Raw genomic sequence first — 20,896 nt, 5'->3', positions numbered from 1 at the left:
CACATCTACCATGGATTAAAATTTCTTTTGTTAACCATAAAGAAATCTACTGTAGTCAGTGGTGGAGCCAGGATTATTTTTTTTCCTCCCCCCCAGTTAGGGACTAAAATATGAGTATATAGAAATATGCTAATTTTAAGAAGAAAACATATCTAGAAAGACCATGCAAAATTTAAGAAAAAATTAATTACTAGTAATGACTCAAATTGTCCACGACGAGTCGAATTATTTCGGAATTGTTGCATGATAGTGTTAAAGCTGTATCAAAATTTTGTAATTTTGAAGTTATATTATAATAAACAAAAATACACATCTCAAGACAAGCAATAAATTTTTAATAAACAATTAATAACAATTAAGAAAACATAAAATGATGATATATTGAGCAGTTTGCCATTGCAATCAAATTAGATGCTCAAATATTATATCATAAAAAGGACAATAAATTAATATAAGAGAGTGAATACCTACACATAAGAACTAAGATAAATCAGTTTGCTTGTTATTTTCTTCTTAATTATAAGCAGCAAAATCGACGAGATAAATTGCAGAATGAGAGAGGGAGTGATTAAATTATAGTATATCCTCTTGTTATGCTCTTTGTGCATTTTTTTGTAATTGTTAAGAAAATTAATCACAAAAAGGATAAGCTAAAAAAGTACAGTAATTTTTAATTAATAAGAAACCTATTCAAAATATTCCTAAGTACGCCGCCATTTTGTCCTCCTTCTGGACTCTAGTATTTTACCATGTTAATCGTATAGTCGATCACGCTCAGCTACTATTATAATAGCATTATGAAGTGACCGAGAGTTTCAATTTTTTGAAAATTTGAGAGATTAAGAAGGGGCAAAATAATAATTATATTATATAGATTAAGGAGAGCGTAGAAAAATTTGTATATTATATCTTACTTTTAATAAAATTATAGTTTACACTTTATAAATTTTAAAAATTGAGTCCTGTAATATAGCGAATATATACAAAAAATATCATACCGTTATATGTATTAGCTAAGCTTAAATAAACATCTGGATTAAGTTAACTATACTAAACATATTACAAAAATATTTCAGCTAAGTTATACTTACTCAATTTACACTAACTCAATCAAACTCAAATAAACTCAATCCAACTAAACCCAACTCAACTAAACCTAACATATACTAAAAGTATTTTAGATATTTAAAAATAAAATATCTCTATTTAACGAAATATTCTCATTATGTTAATTTAAATCTAAGGCAAATTTCACCTAATTTTTATATGGGCCCACTGTACAGGAGTTCCAATTTTGATCAGGGTGAGAGTTTTTAAGTATATAGTCAAAATCAAACTAATAAAGAAGTAAATAAGTAGAGAACTCAATTTAGATGATGTAACATGGATAGGTAATGAACTGTTACATCTAAGGTGGAGATGGATGAAAACAATATCTAAGCCAAAAAAGCATTATATTTTAGGTGGTATGCAAATAGAAAGATTTTATTTGGAGAACATCTCCTATGTACTTTCTTCTAACACACAGTGGAAAAATCTCCTGTGTACTTTCAAATGAGTAGCTGTCCAAGGACAGAGCTACTGTTATACAAAAAAAGGACAGAACTACTTGCTAACAGTGAATTAAAAATAAAAAGTGATTAGAGTTCTACTTGGAGAGGGAAGTCTTCTCCAGTTATTAGTTTATATTTTCCTAACTTACACATATAGATAAAACTAGGAAAATTAATCACTTCCTTCTCTTTTATTTTCAATCTAGAGAGGTTTTATTTTCAATCTAGAGAGGTGAAGCCTCCTCTGAAGCTTGTGATGTTTATGTCCTATATACTATGAGGTCCCCCACCCAAAAGCAAATAGCAAGTGAGGCAAACTCCACTGATGTCAAGAAATAATGGAAATTGGAAAGTATTCTGAGATATTAATGTAAATACTAAGAGAACCTTATTTTACATTTATTTGAGGTCTAAATATAAAAAAATATCACGAGAAACTAGATGATGATGTGATATTTTATAGCTAATGCTGTAAAAATAAGAGTCTATGGGAAAATAGATAATAAGTGAGAAAATTATATTGAAGAAACAGAGACAGAAAGTTGAGAAATAGTACAAGTGCTACTTTCTTATAGATGGAGATAGTACTGTTCATCAACCAAAAGAAGAGAGGAGAGGGCAGAAGGAAGTGAAAGGCACAGCAGGGAAGCCCATATGAAAGGCTTTTAAAAAGTGAGGCGCCATATTCTGACCATCTCTCTCTCTCTCTCTCTCTGCTCACGAGAAAGATTGGCTCTGAAAAGAAGAGGGATTTTGGCAAGTACCCAAGTCACCATTAATGTCATTCCAGGCCTTTTACTATATAGTGATATAAGAGAGTGTTTGTGTTCAGAAATGTGTCATGGTTTATGGATGCGAAGAGGGCTATATGGGCATTAGATTTCGTCGGCAGACCACAGATTGTGACATTTGCTTTTGCTAAAGAGGGAGCAAGAAAAGTTGGGCCATGCCATGCCCTTGCTTTCTTGGCTAGGATGGATGATGGATAGATGATGGATAGATGGATAGATGGATAGGTGGATGATGTTGATGATGTCGATCATATTGTAGGCCAAATGGGTTTTGTACTCAGAGACGGTAGCTTATATTGTCCAGCTTACGTAGTTACAGACCCATTCAATAAAGAAGATTACAAGAATGTTTATAATGAATTTATTTCGCTAAATTAATTAATGCTACTCTTTTTCACATTTTCTTTTTCGGAAGAAATTCCAATTAAACTATTTAGCATACTATGGGGATCTCTCTTGCTCCGGCCTAACTATGCTAGGGTTTGGTGCAAAATTTTTCATTCCCACCTAAGATGGATTTTCTCCCTCACCGTCGCTAGTGATGCTTTCCCTCTCCCCTAGCCACGAGCTAGGAGAGGAGAGCACTGTTTTTCTTCTTTTCCTACAATCAGATGTTCCTCGTGCTTCCTTGCTACCATTCTTCTTTCCTCTCGACGTCGTTGTACGCCACCCGCTAATGCCTCTCCTCTTCCCTCTCACCTCCATGTCACTGTCGCTCTATACCGTGCTCGTTGTAACCGCTCTCCCTCATTGCTCGTATCCTATAAACCCTCATTGTTGCTACTCCCCTCTAACCCCTCATCGCCTCCGCCATTCTCCTTCTACTCCCCTCCCTTGCTGGATCTGTACTTGGACATCGTCCTTCCACCACCACCGCTCTCTTTCACCTTCTACCTCCATGCTTGGACGCCATCTTAAACCCCCCTTATCGCTTCTGCTCCCTATCTCCGCTCCTCACTATCGTCGCCGCTCTTTTTCACCTCGTCGGATCCAAGCTTGGTAGCCACTCAATCTGTTGTTGGCATAGTAGATCCGCCGCTACGGGCCCACCCTTTCTTAGTGTGTTCTTTGTTCACTGGCCTCACTGCCATGCCAAGTGAGAGAGGCCATTCTAGGTGGGCGAGAGGGCCCTAGAGGGCGAGCGTTAGGACCTGTTCACAAAGTAGTCTATGCTCATCGGCGTTTGTGTTGTTAGGATTCAAATGATGTGCATCTTGGTGGTCCCTGACTCTTTATTTTGCTCCTGTAGCAGTGCAACGGAATTAAGGTGTATTGGTTTTTTTTTTTCTCTTTCATTTTTGTGTTATAAGTGGGTGATTTTCGATTCTCCTACCTTTGTGGATTCTCAGGGCCGTGCAATGGACTGCTGGATTGGCAGAACATGTAGTTATAAAGCTAGTAATACTGAACGCGAGACTCTTTTCTCTTGGAAATTTGTTGGGTTGTTCTTCATTTTATTATTTGTGGTTGTGCCCTCAAGTTTGATCCTTTAGATTAAATGTAGTTGTGTCTATTATAGGCTATGTGTGGGTGAGTCATCGCTATATCTCCTATACTATTTGTGTATCAGCCATTATCGTTATAATATTTGGAAGTTAATAAATTACCTCAGTCTAAGAGCTTTCCCTTAAAAAGAAAAAACAAGTTACAAGTATTCCTAATGACTGAACAAGAGTTATGTGTCTCCTTTCTTTTGGAAAAAAAGTATTTATAGTAAAACTAAACATGGGGCGATTGCAAAATGCCAAAATGAGTAAGAATTGATAAGTTATTTAGACTTTGCAAAATGCCTAAACATGATTTGCTGATCAACTTGGCAAGAGAGATGACAGATCTTTCGAACCTCCGCTTCATGGGATATTCTAAAGAAATGCATGTTTAGGGAAAGCAGTAAGCAAAATTTTGTTTATTTTAATTAGAAGATTTTATCCAACAGATTATAAGTCTGATACACTAAAAAAAACAAAAAGAGAGATAATTCGATCATGCCCTATAACAATAAGAGGAGGAGGTGGTAGCACAGCCGACATCGACAGGGTGGAGGAGGCACTCTCGCTAGCACTGGAGCCAATACCGACTTCCAAGCCATTTGAGGAACATACCCTTGAGACTATGGAAAGCAGATGAGCTTTGGATCTGTCGGAGAAGATGGAGATGGAGAAGTGAATGAGGAGATCATAGCTAGGGTTAACAATAAGAGGAAACATCGGTCAAGGAGAAAGGAGAGAGAGAGAGAGAGAGAGAGAGAGAGAGAGAGAGAGAGAGAGGGAGGAGGGAGAGAGCAACACTAATGATAAGAAAAAGAAGGTAGTGACAAGGAAAGAAAAGGAAGATTCAAAGAGATGGGGCAGGCTACCAACTTGGGATGATCTATCACCTCCACGAATACCACCACCTGATTGTGTTGGTTCCATAGCATCGAGATGGTAGCCACGACGAGCACGTTGACATGAAGGTTTTTTCTTGGATCCTAGTTCCACACTATCATGATCCAATCCGGAGTGATCTTGTTAGTGAGCCTAGTTCCCAGCCTTGAATCCTCACTCGCATGAGTCCACATCTCCAGACTGAACTTGCACACAAAGAAAAGGTGATCCAGCATCTTACGGAAGAGGCCACAAGGCTGCAACACTCGTCACAATAAATACCCAATGCAAACAAGAAAGCTCTGATAAGGAATTGAGAAATGGAGGCAGTGAAAGGGGAAAAAAAAAAAAACCTGATCCTATGAGTCGAGAGGACATGCACTTGCGTCATGCTTCGTCTTCAAAGCCGGCTAGGGAACAACTAATGCCTACGAAGAGAACCTTGGCTTCTGTGACTATCGCCCAAAGTTCAATTTGGACACATTCCAGAGGAGGTTTTTGCGAAGTTCAAAGCGCAAACTGAGGACTGTATGTATCATCTTCGAACCATCATAGGTAGTCGAAAGATGCAGAGAGAAGTAGAAACTCTCATTGTTCGGCAGGTTTTAGGGGAGGGACATTCCCCTGGCCAGATTGAAGAGCATCCTTGCTAAGCAACGATGGATTTTATGTGTTCAAAATTTGATATCATTCTAGAGAAGGTTCTAAATTTAATATCATGGAAAAACAAGTTACACTCTTAGCCCTGATTTAGATCCAACTCCACAATCTTTGATTTCAAAGGAGTATTGACCGTGACCAGGTTGCATATGTGTCCTGTGACGGCATGAGTATCTTGCATTCGAGTAGTTGGCACGTTATGATTGACTACCATGTCCACCCTTTCCTATGCGATCTGCCAGTGTACACAAGACTGTGGGGAAATTCCTATATTTCGGGCTGCAGAAGATCTGCCCCTTTCACTGTTGCGGTATGAAGGCAATCAAGGCACATTTCGAAAACTCGACTTTCCGTGTTGCAACAATGGTTGCCTATGTGAAGCTAGAAAGTGACTCTCAGGTTCGAGTGAATTTATTTATTGAAGGAGATTCCACAAGTCACTCTTTCAGACAGGAAAATTATGCCTAATGGATTAAAGATTTATTCTAGAAAAACAATATAAATTTTCTGAATTTTTTTATTTTCCTCTGCTATTCTCCTATTGGTGTATGTGTGAGTGTGAACTGATAAAATTGTCCTAATAAAGTTTAAAGTATTTAATTCCAACTTCTTTTAACACCTAAGTTCTAGATATTTTTATAAGATGAAGAATTATAACAATATGACCTGTTGCCCATGTTGACTTATATTAACGATTTCCTAACGGTGGTGGTATATATGCCAAGATCAAGTTGTAAAGAAACAATATAGGAATAATTTACACATATAATTAAAAACTAATCAAAACAAGTTGGTTTTTTTAAAGAGATAATTACACATAAATTGTCGATCATTTTCGCATATTTTAGAGGAGAAAAAAAGTTAATATATATATATATAGATAAAAATAGACAAATAATTTAGTTGATGATATTTTCTTCGTGGTCGATGTCGTCACCGCATCATTGTACGCATGGAGATTCGGGCGGACCCACGTCAAGATTCGGGCACTTCCAAAGAAGACTAACCACAACTTAAAGTATGCCCGTGTGTCAGTTTCCTAGGGAGTAGATTAACTTAGACGCCATCCGAGAGGTACTAACGATGGGCTCCTTCTATACGTGTGGGAAAAGGGATGGACACCGACTGAGAAATATTATAGGTAAAGGCACAACCTTTTCGCGTCCCTAGGATGATGCCACGTGGAATTTTGGGGGTTAGATCAGAGCCGTCAGGAATGGGATTCTCCATCAGGACGTACCCATGGCTGGGGTGGCGCCACGTAGCTGGAGCTTTGGGTTTGCAGACGAGGAGAACTTCGTAGTGTACTTTGGCAAGTGGATTAACTTAAATTAATCCTTTGTTTTGGGATTCCGGGAATACTTGTTTAACAAGAGAGGAGACGTTGCTGTTAAACTAATCGCGTTGGTTGGAGCTCGGTTAAATTAACTCTGGCTCTTTCCAGATAAGCCTTGTTAATTTTTCTGGGGATACTACCTCTTAGGCTTAATTTCATTTCACCACCTATATCACTTTAACCAATATCCCAAATTTTAAATATAATTATTAGAGATAAAATTATAGATAATTAGATAAGTTCTCTAGTATATTAAAATAATATAGATTAATTAAGATATGATAGATATGTTGTATGTTTTTGTCGTATCATTATCATTTAAAATTTGATCACTATTATTTATAATTTTTTTAAATTCCATATATATATATATATATATATCAAATATAATTTTAAAAAATAATAGCAGTAAAATGGCATAGCCCTAACCACATGTTAAAATGCAATTTACCCTAACACCCTCCTATTTTTAACTTAAATATTTAACTCGTCTCTGGCCTACACAACCACATAGTTATAATTTAGCAAAAATTATGTTTATCTTTTGTGGTTTAACTCAATTGTACGAAACCATGGTTAAAAGTACTAATTAATAATTTAATAGTACTAATTATTATCCAACTTTTCTCACTGTAAGACAATAAAATATCCCTCCCGAAAACAAAGGAAAATGTTGTTCACCCTTGACTTAATACATAGGGGCAAAATTATCATTTCATATTTTAAAAGTATGGAAAATTTCATTAATTAGGTCAAATCACAAGGGTTAATTTCTCCTATAATTTAAAAATGGCAACAAGTTAATAAAGTTTGAAGGTTTCTATAAGTTCTAAAATAGTAACAAGATATAGGTGTTATATTTTGAGAATTGTTTGAATAAAACTTTTAGGAAGGAATAGATGAGAAAGAGAAAAGAAGAGAGGAAAGAAGAGAACATGAACATGAACATGACCAAAAAGAAAAAGAGAGGTTATTTTTCTACTCCAAAGTTGGAGAGAAAGGGAGAATATATAATTTTTCTTTTCTTTTCTTTTGTTTGAAAGAGCACATCTAGTTTTTCTCTTCCTTTCTCTTGTATACTTAAATCTAAGAAAAGAAAATTATTTTCTTTTTCTTAAAGGTCCTTTATTGTGTCACTATAAATGCATATAAGAATAAAAGTGTTGGATATAAAAAAAATACTGAATATTAATAAAAATAAGGGTACAATACATAAAAAAGACAATTTAAATAAAATATCTATTTATAAGAATATTATAAAAGACCCAAAGCATTTCTCTTGTAAAAGAAACAAATATTGGCAATTGTTTTGGAGCATTCTTATCTTTTGAGTTGTCCTTTGGAGTATCTTAATGTGACTAAGAAAAAAAAAGAGGCCTGCATAATGATGATCACCATAAATGAGCTCAAGATGACATATTCTTGAAATAATTGGCAAATCCTACAATCCTAGTAGGTTATGATCCCCACCCATTAATTAGCCAGCACTAGGTATTAATAACATAAAAAAAGATATCAAGGGAGGGGAGCAAACAAGCACTACAAATGGTGCTCTTCCCTTTTCTGGTAGTCAAAACAAACTGAGGAGGTGGGTGGCATGTACTTCATTCCAAGATATTGGAAGAGATTAAGCTCAACTTGGCTAGTGGAGTTGAAGCTAAGATGCTGCATTTTAGGAACAAGGGGTGTATTTAGGGTAGACAGAAGATTAGGTATGGATGTTGACTAGTGGTCAAACCACTTTTGCTAACACTCTTATATAAAGAAGCTAAAGAACTAGATTCTATGAACAATTAGGCACTAGAGAACTTGATAATTATTTCGAAACAAAATAGAGGTATAAATTTTTTGTTATACATTATGAGTATACTGAGTTAACCGTCTTAAAAAGATAAACTATAACGAATTCAAATTATGCGCATATAATGTTATATATAATGTTATGTAATGGTAAGATTTAGTTACTGAACTGTGACAATGATTTAGTGAGAAGGGGATTTAAATTTGTGATCTTTTTTCATAGGTTGATGGGAGTCCAGACTGCTGTACTACAGTAGTTGGCCCAGGAGGAGAGAAAGGTAAATAGAGATGAGAGAAACATGCTAGCAAAGCTGAAGCATATCCCCCACAAGAGTGACTTACCCATTCTACATCATCTTCTCACTCTCTCTCTCTCTCTCTCTCTCTCTCTCTCTCTCTCTCTTCTCCACCTTTGTACTCTTCCCCTCAAAAGTTTGACAGCAACAACACCCTGTCTCTCTCTATCTCTCTTGAATAGTTTGACAGCAGCTGCTGCTCTCTGCCCCTTTTCTTCCAACCCCTCCTCCCCGTCTTCTCTCTTGGTTGGTTCTTTCCCCAATTCTGCATAGAAGAGTTACTGTGTGCTATGGAGAGAGCAGCAACACAAACTCAGCTCCCATTATAATATGCATTATCCAAAGTTACTGTTCTTATCCTTCCAATAATCTTAGGCTCAAACCTCTCTCTGCCTATAAAATCCATGACCCTATCTACCTTAACAGTGATCCATTCTCAAGAGACAAAGTTGAACATGGGATGTCATATCTAAGCCTGCATATACCAATCCACTCCCCCCTCGCCTTCGTCCCACTACATTTATAGTCTTCTCTAATGGAGTTCATGTCAGTCATTGAGTGATCAGAGAGCACCCATTTCAGTCCTCTGCGCTTCCCCTGCTGTGCTGCAGTTGCCTCTGTGCACTGTTGACAGTTGTTCTGCTCGCAGCCTTCTTTTTGGTCTCTTCTCCCCTTTTGTTTCTACGTCTTTGTGCTTTTGAATTTGTCAAGATCTGGTCTTTCCTCCTTTTCTTGCACTTGATGAGAGCTTCAGAGGAAGGATGGGCTTCTTTGATTGGTCTTTCTTCTCTCTTGTTTAATTCCTGGTAAAAAATTTCTTGTTGGAGTTGGTGGAAGAGGCAGAGAACCATCAAGGGGGGTGTTAGTGTTGAAAGGAATCAAAGAGCGGGGGTTGGTCTCTCATGGACTGGGATTCCAAATTGTCGTCGTGGGATTTGGTGGAATTGGACCAGAGCTCCGATGCCAATTTAGTCTCCATGATTGGGTCAAGTGGAAGCTTTGGAAGCCATTCTGTTGGCCAGGATTGCTCAGTTGATCTAAAACTCGGCGGGTTGGGGGATTTTGCACCGCCGGAGAAGTGGAAAGACCAACCGAGAACTCCGGCGGCGGCAGCCTCGTCGAAGAGGGCTCGGGCGCTGAGCAGTTCGACCCAGAATGCGGCGTGCTTGGTTGATGGGTGCAAGTCCGATCTTAGTAACTGCAGGGACTACCACAGGCGCCATAAGGTGTGTGAGGTCCACTCCAAGACTCCTATTGTAATGGTGGGAGGTCAGGAGCAAAGATTTTGCCAGCAGTGCAGCAGGTAATGCGGCACAGCTGCTCGACAAAATGGCCGGTGAAACTGCTAGTTCTTTATTCATTCCTTCAATCATATACTTGTTTGATTTTATATTCTGCATGCAGCCATCATCCTACTTTGACGTTTTAGTAGCATTTTGCAATAACTTGGTGGTGAAACTGCTACTTCTTTATCCTTTTTTTTAATGATCACCTATAATTGTGATCGAGTAATTGTGTTCATTTACTTAAATCCTGTGAGGTATTTGTGATGATTGGACCACTAGTTTGGAAATCCTGCAAGCAAGTTTTGTTCTAGATGTGCTTCAAGTATGTTAATTTTCATATTCCTAGCTAATGTTGAAAAGAACATGTGGGGTTGCTACTCCAGGAGAGCTGCAAACTTGTACTGTTTGCTTATGTTCATTTACTGATGGTTTTCAATTTTTTTTTCTCTGGGTTGAATACTTACTTTATGTTATTCTTAGCTTCTTCTTGGTCCTTTGGAGACAAAAGGAAAAGGATATATGCTTGTCAGTCACAATGTTCTTTTTTTATTCTATCAAAAATCGAGGAAATCATTGTTATGGGACAAATGGTACTCGTTTAGTCCTTTTTCACTAGTAATCTCGAGACTTTTTCACCTCATCTTCTTGCATTAGCACTGGAAAGTTTTATTTCCATTGTTTTGCGCGTTCTTACCTATTTTGTTCTGACGAATTCACTGCTCTACGTATCACAGTATATATTTGACAATTGTCCTTTCTTGTTTCTTTATCCTTATTTTGCTAATGTTTATTTTCGGTCTTTAAGTGAGAATCTTTTTTACATGAAATGATATTTACATAGCAAAACTTATTATGTAAGAGCAATCTTTATAAAAATTACAAAATTATCCTCATATGATTTAATGGAGTGGAGTCTAACAGATACGAGTATGGGTATATTAGTTATCTTAGTTATGTTTGCTCTAGCAATAGTAATCCTTACTCTGTAAATATCAGTTCCGCTATGTTACCCTATTTCCCTAATTCTAGGATACATGAAATCACACGATCTCTACCAGTTGATTTCTGACATGTACTTTTTTGCATGTGGCTAATTTATTACTTCTGGATGATGATGCATATCTTTTTCTTTTATCTGCAAAAATGATTCAAGTAAATCTATTGACTACTGGCCAAATGCTGCTTCCTTGCAGAAGATAATTTTGCTTTTTTAAACAAAGTTCAAGAAGTTGTTTATTTGTTATAACTTTTCCTTTAGGAAGAAATTCTTGGTTGTGACCATTTTGCAATCTATATAATATGATTCCTTACCAAGTTAATTTACGCAGGATAGTCTTATTATATATTGCATTCATCTTCTTGAATATGCTTATAATCTTTTACCCCTGTGCATTTGGTGTAGTGTTGGGAGGTACAGGGTTTAGTTGTTGCCTATGTAACTACGTTCTTTCTGATAATTTTTGTGCCAATGATATTTATGTAGTGTCGAAATGCTGGTTAATGTATGGTAATATGAGGCATGTCTGCATATAAAAGAAACAAGAGTGTTGATGAAAATACAATATTTCGAGGGATACAAAGATATATGGTATTTGGAGGGTATACACACAAAAAAACTCTTTTCTTCAATGAATTCATGTGATTGACTCCTTGTGTAAATAGATTTTTTTTCCTTTGATATTTTTACAACTCTTGTTGATCTATTTCATTAGATTTGAGCGTTCCTTTTCCTTTTGTCTTAGGCCCCTTACTGACCTTTGAGGCATTCTTTCTAGACCTTGCAGATGCTATAGTTTGCATTGCCTAGGGTCTTTAATGACTTTGCAATGATTATTGCCTTAATGGGTTTCACTGAGTAGTGTTACCGAAAGTATCTGTCTCTTCTAGGGGCACATCAATGTACATGTCTCAAGTTTCTGAATCAAGATGGATATGAGTATATCATGATCTAATCTGGCCTCACCTGCTATTCATACTTATTGTTACTCTTCCATTTTTAAGTTAATTCCTGTTTTCCGCTTCTACGATCTGTAATTTATAGGAACTTGGAGAAGGTTATCCTTCTAATTATAATAACAATTTAGACTCCGTCTCATCATATCACTGCAGTATACAATTGGATCAGTTTAGCTGGGAAATTTAGAATTTCTCTATTGTTATTATTTATATTCTTGCAATCCCCGCTGAAGCAAGTTTAGCATGAGATATTTTATGCCTTCACTTAATTTCTCAAGGTTGGTGACAACCAAGTTTGCCTGTGCACAAAAACCTGTAACCCATACTGATTTTGTTCTGCATGTAACGGTTGGCCAACAAAATATATGAGTATAGTCGTACCCTTTTAGACCTACCATTGCTAGCCCATGCATGGGGATACCTTTCCACTATGAAAGTAGTAACTTACATGTTGGTCAACTTGTAATAATCGTACTACTTAGCTTGATGGAGGCCATCTTGGTTCTTTACTTTCACCTAATCATGATGTACTGTCATGGTGCTAAAACTACAAATCTCATATCAGACATATGTCTTGCTCATGTTCATAACAACACTGTCTGAATGTTCGATATCTATGTTATATAAACAAAAATAGAATTGTGTTCGAGGGTTGCTGTACTGGGATGAGTCAGTCAAGTAGTTCTCTCTTTGTTGCGTTATTCCACATGCTTTTTTAAGTTTAGAATCACATTCATCATCGTCAAGCTTTCTTCTGTAAATTTGTGGTTGTATGTAGAATGGACATCCAAGTTTAAATAGGTTCCATGGAAGAGCTAACTAGCAATTTACTATCTGCTGTCAACCTAGTGCAGATCTCTAAGAGTCGGTGAAATCTTCTTGGCCAAGAGATTGACCTGCTCAGGAATTAATTCATTTAGTTAACTGTTAGAGAAACTAACCTAACTAACTATCTAGCTGTAGCTTATCGTCATGTTGATCATGGATGACCTGAAAATTTTCTGAACCCGAAAAAGTCTCAATAAGGGCAGAATTAAGTTTTGAATAGGAGGTAGTGCTATCTGACACAATCCAGAGAATCAAATAGAATGCAACACAGCTTTAGTTTGTTACAATTTCTTTCATGAGTTAGTTATCGAATTGATGTGGACAATTGTGCTGATTCCTTGCTGAGTAAACTTTGGGCAACAGGGTTGCCTGCCATGAACAAGTTGGGTCAATTTATAGGTTTGGAGGCATACCTAAATTCCTTAAATGGTTGTTGTTGAGTTCATGCCTCAGGACTATGAATTTCTTCTAAACATGAAAGAGTTTAGACAATCTTGGGAGATGTGCTCAAACAGAATGCAACACAGATGAAACTGTATAATAATTACTCACACTAGTTGATGTTTGTCCATCCTAGACCAGCAACATGATTTATGATGCCTCTTACTGGATCTCAGAGTAATTTCTTGCCATCACACACCACCAAAATAATGTCCTGTAGATGCAGAAAGCTCAGATTTTGGAAGAGTAATTGAGCGGTCATTTGTATCTACATTGTAGTTTCAGGAAAAAGATGCAGGAAGGCACTGAGTTCAGAGTAGTTCTTCTGTAATGTATGCTTTGCCCTTACATTGATGGAGTTCTTTTTTCCCCAAAAGCAGATGAATTCTTTCCGACTATAATTGTTTGCCAGAACCTTACCTTCACCTGACTCATACATGAAATGCCTTTGCTGGTCTATAACATAATATTTTTTTGTTCCATAGGTTCCATTTACTGGCTGAATTTGATGAGGTGAAACGAAGCTGTAGGAAACGTCTTGATGGACACAACAGACGACGAAGGAAGCCTCAGCCAGAAACCATCAATCCTAGGAGCTTGTTTCAAAATCACCAAGGTTTGGACTCAATCAGAACTTTTGTTTATATATTCAGCAACCTTGATTGGTATTATATCTCAAGTGTATCAATATCCATTGTGATACTACATCTAGATCAGGATTCCATATTACATATAAAAGGCTATGTGTTTTTGTGTAGGGAGAATGAATTCCTTGTGTCATGTATTGTGTTGGCACATAGATTTCCATGTATCAACACTCATATTGAAGATTATGTGTTTGCGTAAGGGTAACGAATTCCTAATGTCAATTTATTGCTTTGGTACTCAAATTTCTAGGTATCAACGTCCCTGTTGACACAGTATATTAACAAAGAATTCTACTTGGTAGAAACTTATATTGAGTCCTTGTGCACCTTCTGATTCATGTACCTTCTTTTCTTCTCTCCTTTGTTATTACCAAGCAAATTTTCAAGTTAATATTACAATTCATTGAGACATGGTGATTGATATTTGACATGTATGATTATTTGATTGATAGTACATGCTTATTCATTTTCGTTTAGTTCATTAAATTCCGTCATATTACAGATCCTATGTGGTCCTCCTGCACTTGTGAAGTATATTAGACACAGATATGTAACCTTTTTGTGGAAGTCAATGTCAATGTAGCACAAGTCACATTTGTTTACAGTGCTACTTAGTACTGGAATGTTACACAATTAGAAAACAACATATTCAAAGGTTGAGTATCCTCATGATGATGTTAGATAGATTAGTAGTGTTAGTAGAAATGATAAAGAGTAAGAAATGATACTAGTAGCATGCATAGAGGATAAGTTACAAGATAATTGCTTAAGATAATTTGGAGATATTCAACGAAAACCAAATAATGCACTAGTATGAATGAGGGATTCCATTCAAATGGGATGCCCTCCTTTAATAGGGAGGGGAAGGCCAAAACTAACATGTGAGGAATAGTAAGAAAGGCCATGATAGTAATTTCTGCTACATTGTGGTTTGAAATCAGAATTCTTTGTTTATGCAGCCATCCAGTATTCAACCTATCCATCAATATTCCCAACTGCTACACCAGAGACTAACTGGGGAGGGATCCTCAAAACTGAGGAAGATGCGCTCTATGCTCATCACACACCTTTGCAATTCATTGACAGGCAGCAGCCCTTCACCGGCTCCTTCTCCGGCAGCTTCAAAGAAGGGAGGCGGTTCCCTTTCTTGCACAACGATGGCAATGCCCTCAGCAGTAGAACTATGATGGAATCCTCAGTCTCCCAACCACTTCTAAAACCCATCTGCTCAGCAGAAAGTAGCAACAGTAAAATTTTCCCTGACGGGCTAACCCAAGTGCTGGACTCTGATTGTGCTCTCTCTCTTCTGTCATCACCTACTCAAACTTCAGGCATCAATATTGGCCAGATGGTGCCTGCGGATAGGATTCCAATGGGTCAGCCTCTAGTTTCGAGCTTGCAATACAGTGCACTCACCCGATACTCTGCGTCTCAGGTATCTAATAGTGTATCATCCACAGGGTTCTCTTGTTCAGCGATGGTAAATGAGCAAATAGGTACTGTTTTAGTTTCTGATGCTGCTGATACCGATCTCCGCTGTGAGGATATGTTTCATGTTGGGGGTGTAGCTTCCTCGGATGGAACACCACAAGCTCTTCCCTTCACTTGGCAGTAATAAATCATTGGTAGCTCAAATCTCCGGGGTCTTTTGGACTACCTAATGCTCCTGTAACCTGTAGCAAGTTGTTGTTTTAGTTATATAAATAATAATCTTACTCTGACTTAGGATCTTGGTGTAAGATACTGTTGTGAAGACCATTTGTTTCTTTAGCATTGCCTTTAGTTTGCAAGATTCTCTATAGTTTTGTTCGGTACTTTAATTCAGAGCTATGTCTATTGGTTGATGCAAAATGAACAAGTGCGAATCATCTCCAGAGGACATGTTCCTTTACTTCATTTTACATTCTATGACACTCAAAAGGTTATGTTGTGTTTTATTACTGAAATTTTTTTTTTGCAGCCTATAATATGCATCTTTGTAAGCCAATTAGCCGCCTATAATATGCAAAAATCAATATTCTCTTGATGCTTGAGAATATTGTAATTAATTTGCACCTTCCACTATGGACTTAGGTTTTCTTTCTCTTGTTTTTGGGTTTCATTTGTTTTTTATCTTCAATTTGCTGCTATTTTTTTCATAGAGAGAAGTGAAAATTTATCGGTGTCCCACGAAATATTAATATTATTAAAATTCAAACTCGAAAATTCTTATATAATAAGAGCTCCGTTAACCAATTATAGGTTGACATCAATTTTAAGCTAATTTTGTAGGTTATTATATTGATGACTTGTTTCTATCTTCATTATGGCTCTCCACAAGTATTTATAATTTCCTTGAAAGTGATTGATTCTTCCTTTGGAAGTTATTAATTCCTTTTAACCATTCTTTAGGAGTTCTCTGCTAATAATTTGAGGGCAATCTTGCTCAATCTAAAAGTTCTTTGTACCTCCCACTGAGAGGCAGTTGAATGGCCAAACTATATGCAACTATGCACTTACCAAAATTTAGGTGCCTGTAATGTGAACATTATAATACTAAAATTTGCACTCAAAGCCAATCTTTGTCACATATCTTGTTATCTTTTTTCATCTTCTCAATCTCCAAATAAACTGTGGAATATGGAAGGAAACCAGAGAGATTGATGTCTTAGAATCTCCAAGATTTCTTTGTGGGTGTGCTTTTGAAAACCTACCTGGATTACCAGCTCTTAGCACACAGAATGGGGAATTTGATACATGAGTTCATGGCAATAATGGGATCATCATCTCCTAAGCAGGAGAAAGTTCAGCAGAAGCAGTAGGGCAGCAGAGTTTAAAATGAGCATGCCATAGATGGGAGTACCACATATATAAATGTGATAAAATGGTTGAAACTTCCCTAAGGCTCTCTGTTTGGAATCAATTCTAGATGGAATTCATTTGATTTTATTTGAAGAGAAATTCAATTGATTTTATTTAGAAATGAATTCATTACATACATTGAAATGTATCCAAATCTACCGAAATGAATTAAAATCTGACTTAACAACTCCAAACAAGGGTGTAAAGGAATCCTAGATTTCAAATATTGACATCAAGATGGGTAGGATGGTAAAAGTAATGTTGTGACGAACATTATGTGCATACAAGCAGCACGATCTAAACCAAATGACATTCTAGTTCCACAAGCATCTATGCTATGCTGTAAAGCCCAGAGTTACCGTCTCTAGATGACATTTTGGTTCTCTTCTTCACTTGTCTCCCAAAAGGTCAGCCTTCAACTTGATCATATTCTCCAGACACATCAGGTACCATTTGCTTTCTTCTTCTTCTTCTTCTTCTTCTTTTTTACTTAGGTTACTAGCTTATAATCCAAGCCGACAGCAAACACATGAAAATATCTTATAAAAATCTCCAAGAGAAATGTGGCATATTCATAAATCTATTTTGACCTCCTTGGAATATCTATCTGTGCCAAAGTTGTCTTCGGGACAGCATGCTCACGAGATCCTCCCATGTAGGATTTCTGGAGCCAAATTAGAACGAGTGAGAGAGAGAATATGCAGCAACCGACGTATCAAATCTGGATCATTTCACAAAACAGAGCTGTAATAAGGGCTGCGGACGGTACCCTGGTCGCAGCAGCGTGGGAACCGTCCGTGGGTGAGTCGTCACGAACCGAGGGGCACGCCCTCCGGTTGGGACTGCGACTTGCGGCAGGCTACGCCAAGGTGGAAGTTGAATCCGACTCATTGGAGTTAGTTCGGATCATGCAGAAAAGAGTCAGCTGCCCGTGGAAAATTAGGGGTTTAGTTGCTGAGTGCATCGCATTACTCAGCTCTTTTGTAAGTTGTCGCCTGAGTCATGTAAGGCGAGAGGTGAATAAAATGGCCGACTGGGCGGCCAAATGTGGTAAGCAGGGTCTGGGGGCTATTCGGCTGGGGCCGACGGACCCTCTCTCCGTGGGATTATGTAACCTCGTTTTGGAGGAGGCCGTTATCCCCGCAGGAGGATAGATCAGCCTAATATAGCCAGCTTTTAAAAAAAAAAAGATAGAGATAGAGGGAGGTGACCAAATAGATATATTTTAGAATATAAATACTACTTATCAAAATTATATCTTATACTATAGACTAACCAAATTACCAATTTATCTTTAATTTTACTACAACCTCTCTTAAATATCTTATTATAATTTATCACTCATTTCTTATTTTTTATCTTAAGAAATAATTTTATAAAAGTACACCACTTTATATTATTTAGATAAAGAAAGTCCGATATAATTCAACACCATTTTCTTTCCAAACACATACTGAGACATTTGAATTATTACTAATTTTCTTGTGCACCCTCTCACTTTTGTTACACATTGATTCCTAAATTATAAAAAATCTTTCATTCCCCAACAGTGCTAAGGGAAAAAATGATGAACCTTTTAGTCTCAACATTTTTTTCTTTCTACTCCAAATAATCCCTTGAAGGCCTAACATTGATATGTGACACTCATATACCATTGTTAAAAGAAAATATCTATTGGATAGCTAACAAAAGGTATTTCAGAAGCTTTTCACTGTTAAGGGGTAAATGTGTCAAAAAAAAATGATAAGGTTTATATAAAATTAGGCTACAGTTCGAAGGGTTTAGTTTATTAATAATGTGTATTTATAGTTTATTTAAGAATATAGAAAGATACAGTGATGTAAAATAAAATTCAAAGAGATAAAAAAATGATTATGGTACAAAACACAATTGAGTAAAATAAATTAAAAAAAATGCATTCAGTATTAAAGGGAGTGATTTATATATAATTTTCTACTCAAGGTTTGGCACAAGTCACTCTGCTGTTTTGACACGTTAACTGCCATCTAATGGTCCCAATAGATAAATACTGAAAAAAAATTAAATCACTTAATAACTCAGTATTTTATTTTAAACATAAAATATTAATCCTGTGGTGTTTTATTCCTAATAAAGATAAGAATGAAGGGTGAGAAACTTATTCCTTAATTTATATTTATCTATTTATTAGAGACTTATCCTGTTATAATCGAATAAACTAGAATAACATATTAGATTCAATTTTGATGATATATATATTACGAATCAGAGGTAAGAAAATTATGAAAATTTAGGTGGTGGTAGACTCGTGACTTAGGGTTCTAATGACTCTAGTTTCACCTAAATTAGGAGTCGAGATGAAAAGTTAAAAATAAAAAAAGTGGCGTAAAGTCGAAAGAGGGTAGAATAATAATTATCTGACGTTGCAGCGGTCGGCCAAAGGTGGTGGTGGATGGCCAAAGGTAGGAGCTGGCTAGGGTTTGAAAGATCGGGATACTTCATATAAAACGATCTAACGGTTACGATACAAGATAAAAGCAAAAATTAAAATTTTTCAATGATAATTATCAACACATGTCCACCCTTATTTATAGGAGTAAAATTCCTAGCGGATCGGATACACATACGAATTTTTCGATTTATTTAAAATTTAAAATTTAAAATAATAATATAAAGCTAAGTAACTAATTTGACTTGACTCAACCTAACTCATATAGTCGTATGGTACCAATATATAAATATAAACCAAATTTTCTCGCTGTCCAATTTTTTCACATATATATTTTTTTATCTACACGTATTTCTTATATGAGATTAGCTTTAATATTTTTCTACCGAACTGCGTGTAAAAAATAATAGATCACCAAACATTATTTAATAATGAATAGATAAGTTCATAAACTCAACTTTGGTGGGATTACTTTTTGTCAGGTCACCAAACATTATTTAATATTATGATTATGGTACATGTCAGATTCTAGAGAGATCTAGAAGTGACATCCTTAAATACGGGTGCTGAAAAAACAACTGATAACTTTCGTAGCTCCATGGGTTCACTGTGAGTTATGTCTAGCCTTTCAAAGAAACCAGCAAAGTGACACTTAAAAAGTAGGGTTGCCCAAAGATGCTTGCTGGCTTGGCAGGCTCCTTGAGTTCAACTCAAGCTCTAAAGGAATGGCTTAATTAAAGAGTTTGACAACCAGGTAAGATTGTTTACTTTTAGCTAGGTTATAAAATGCCGCTATATCTTTAAGCATTTTCGCTGATTGTCAGTCAAATCTTTCGACGAAGAATATGACCAAAATATTGGTGTTGTCTAACTCTGACACGACTTTAAGCGGCATTTTTGTCTGTCAGTATAACTTGAATTTTTTGTAGTGTGAGTTTGCTTCCTTACTTTATTCATTTACTATTTTCTTTTTCCACGGTGAATTTATAAATCTTTAGTTGAGCAAATTTTAAGCTAGCTCAATATTTAGGCTAGTCGATTGAACTCGTCTCGAACTTGAGCTTAGCTTATTTCCACTCATGCTCAAAGGCACCACCTTTAATTTTGAATGCCTTCTCTAATGATGCTCAAAGGCACCACCTATTTGCTCGATAAGAAAAAAAAATAGAATAAAATAATAATCTATTTCAGAATGAAAAATAATTCTAATTTTAGTTTGATGTTTGATTGTAAATGGAGGAATAACGCTGAAATACAAGGTAAGATGGATTGATTAGGAGCTTTTATAATTTAATTACAATTAATTCTTTAATCGGTATGATTGGATTTTTAAAAATTGGATGCACATATTTTATTATAATAGAGTGCATACCATGTATATATCTTATGCATATTAAAGCCCATCCTTATTAATAAAAAAAAGTAAATATAATTAAGTTGCAAAATTCTTATTTGATTAGGATAGTTAGGAGTCATAGATTCAATTCCCCCCTCCATAGATAATCGAGTAAATATTTAATAAAAATATAATTTATATATTAAAAAAAAGACTAGCCTTTTCCAAACCTATGAGCTTGTGATCTATAAAAGAAAATACTAATGGGTCCATAATCTCTACTTTATACCACCATCACCTATGTGATGTGGCATGCAATTAAACTCACTGA

General features: G+C 36.1%; 1 protein-coding gene and 1 long non-coding RNA gene across 3 annotated transcripts; one reads left to right on the top strand and one right to left on the bottom strand.

The window, feature by feature from the left end:
- Positions 1–4,236: 4,236 nt before the first annotated feature.
- LOC140802106 (uncharacterized) lies at positions 4,237–5,369 on the bottom strand. Of its 2 annotated transcripts, XR_012111595.1 has the most exons (3): positions 5,064–5,360; positions 4,705–4,967; positions 4,237–4,480 (listed from the first exon to the last, which is right to left on the bottom strand). It is a non-coding gene; the product is annotated as an uncharacterized lncRNA (long non-coding RNA). The 2 variants fall into 2 exon arrangements; XR_012111594.1 differs by lacking the exon at positions 4,237–4,480 and having other exon boundaries at positions 4,568–4,967; positions 5,064–5,369.
- Positions 5,370–8,997: 3,628 nt separating this feature from the next.
- LOC140802329 (squamosa promoter-binding-like protein 16) lies at positions 8,998–15,856 on the top strand. Its single transcript, XM_073157824.1, has 3 exons — positions 8,998–10,105; positions 13,799–13,929; positions 14,920–15,856. The coding sequence occupies exons 1-3, from the start codon at positions 9,705–9,707 to the stop codon at positions 15,573–15,575; spliced, it is 1,188 nt and encodes a 395-aa protein (XP_073013925.1). The 5' UTR covers positions 8,998–9,704; the 3' UTR covers positions 15,576–15,856.
- Positions 15,857–20,896: the final 5,040 nt, after the last annotated feature.

This window comes from Typha latifolia, chromosome 15 (genome assembly GCF_019914945.1).
Source record: "Typha latifolia isolate L0001 chromosome 15, TyphaL0001v2, whole genome shotgun sequence".
NCBI lineage: Eukaryota > Viridiplantae > Streptophyta > Magnoliopsida > Poales > Typhaceae > Typha > Typha latifolia.
This window is presented reverse-complemented; position numbering and strand designations above follow the sequence as displayed.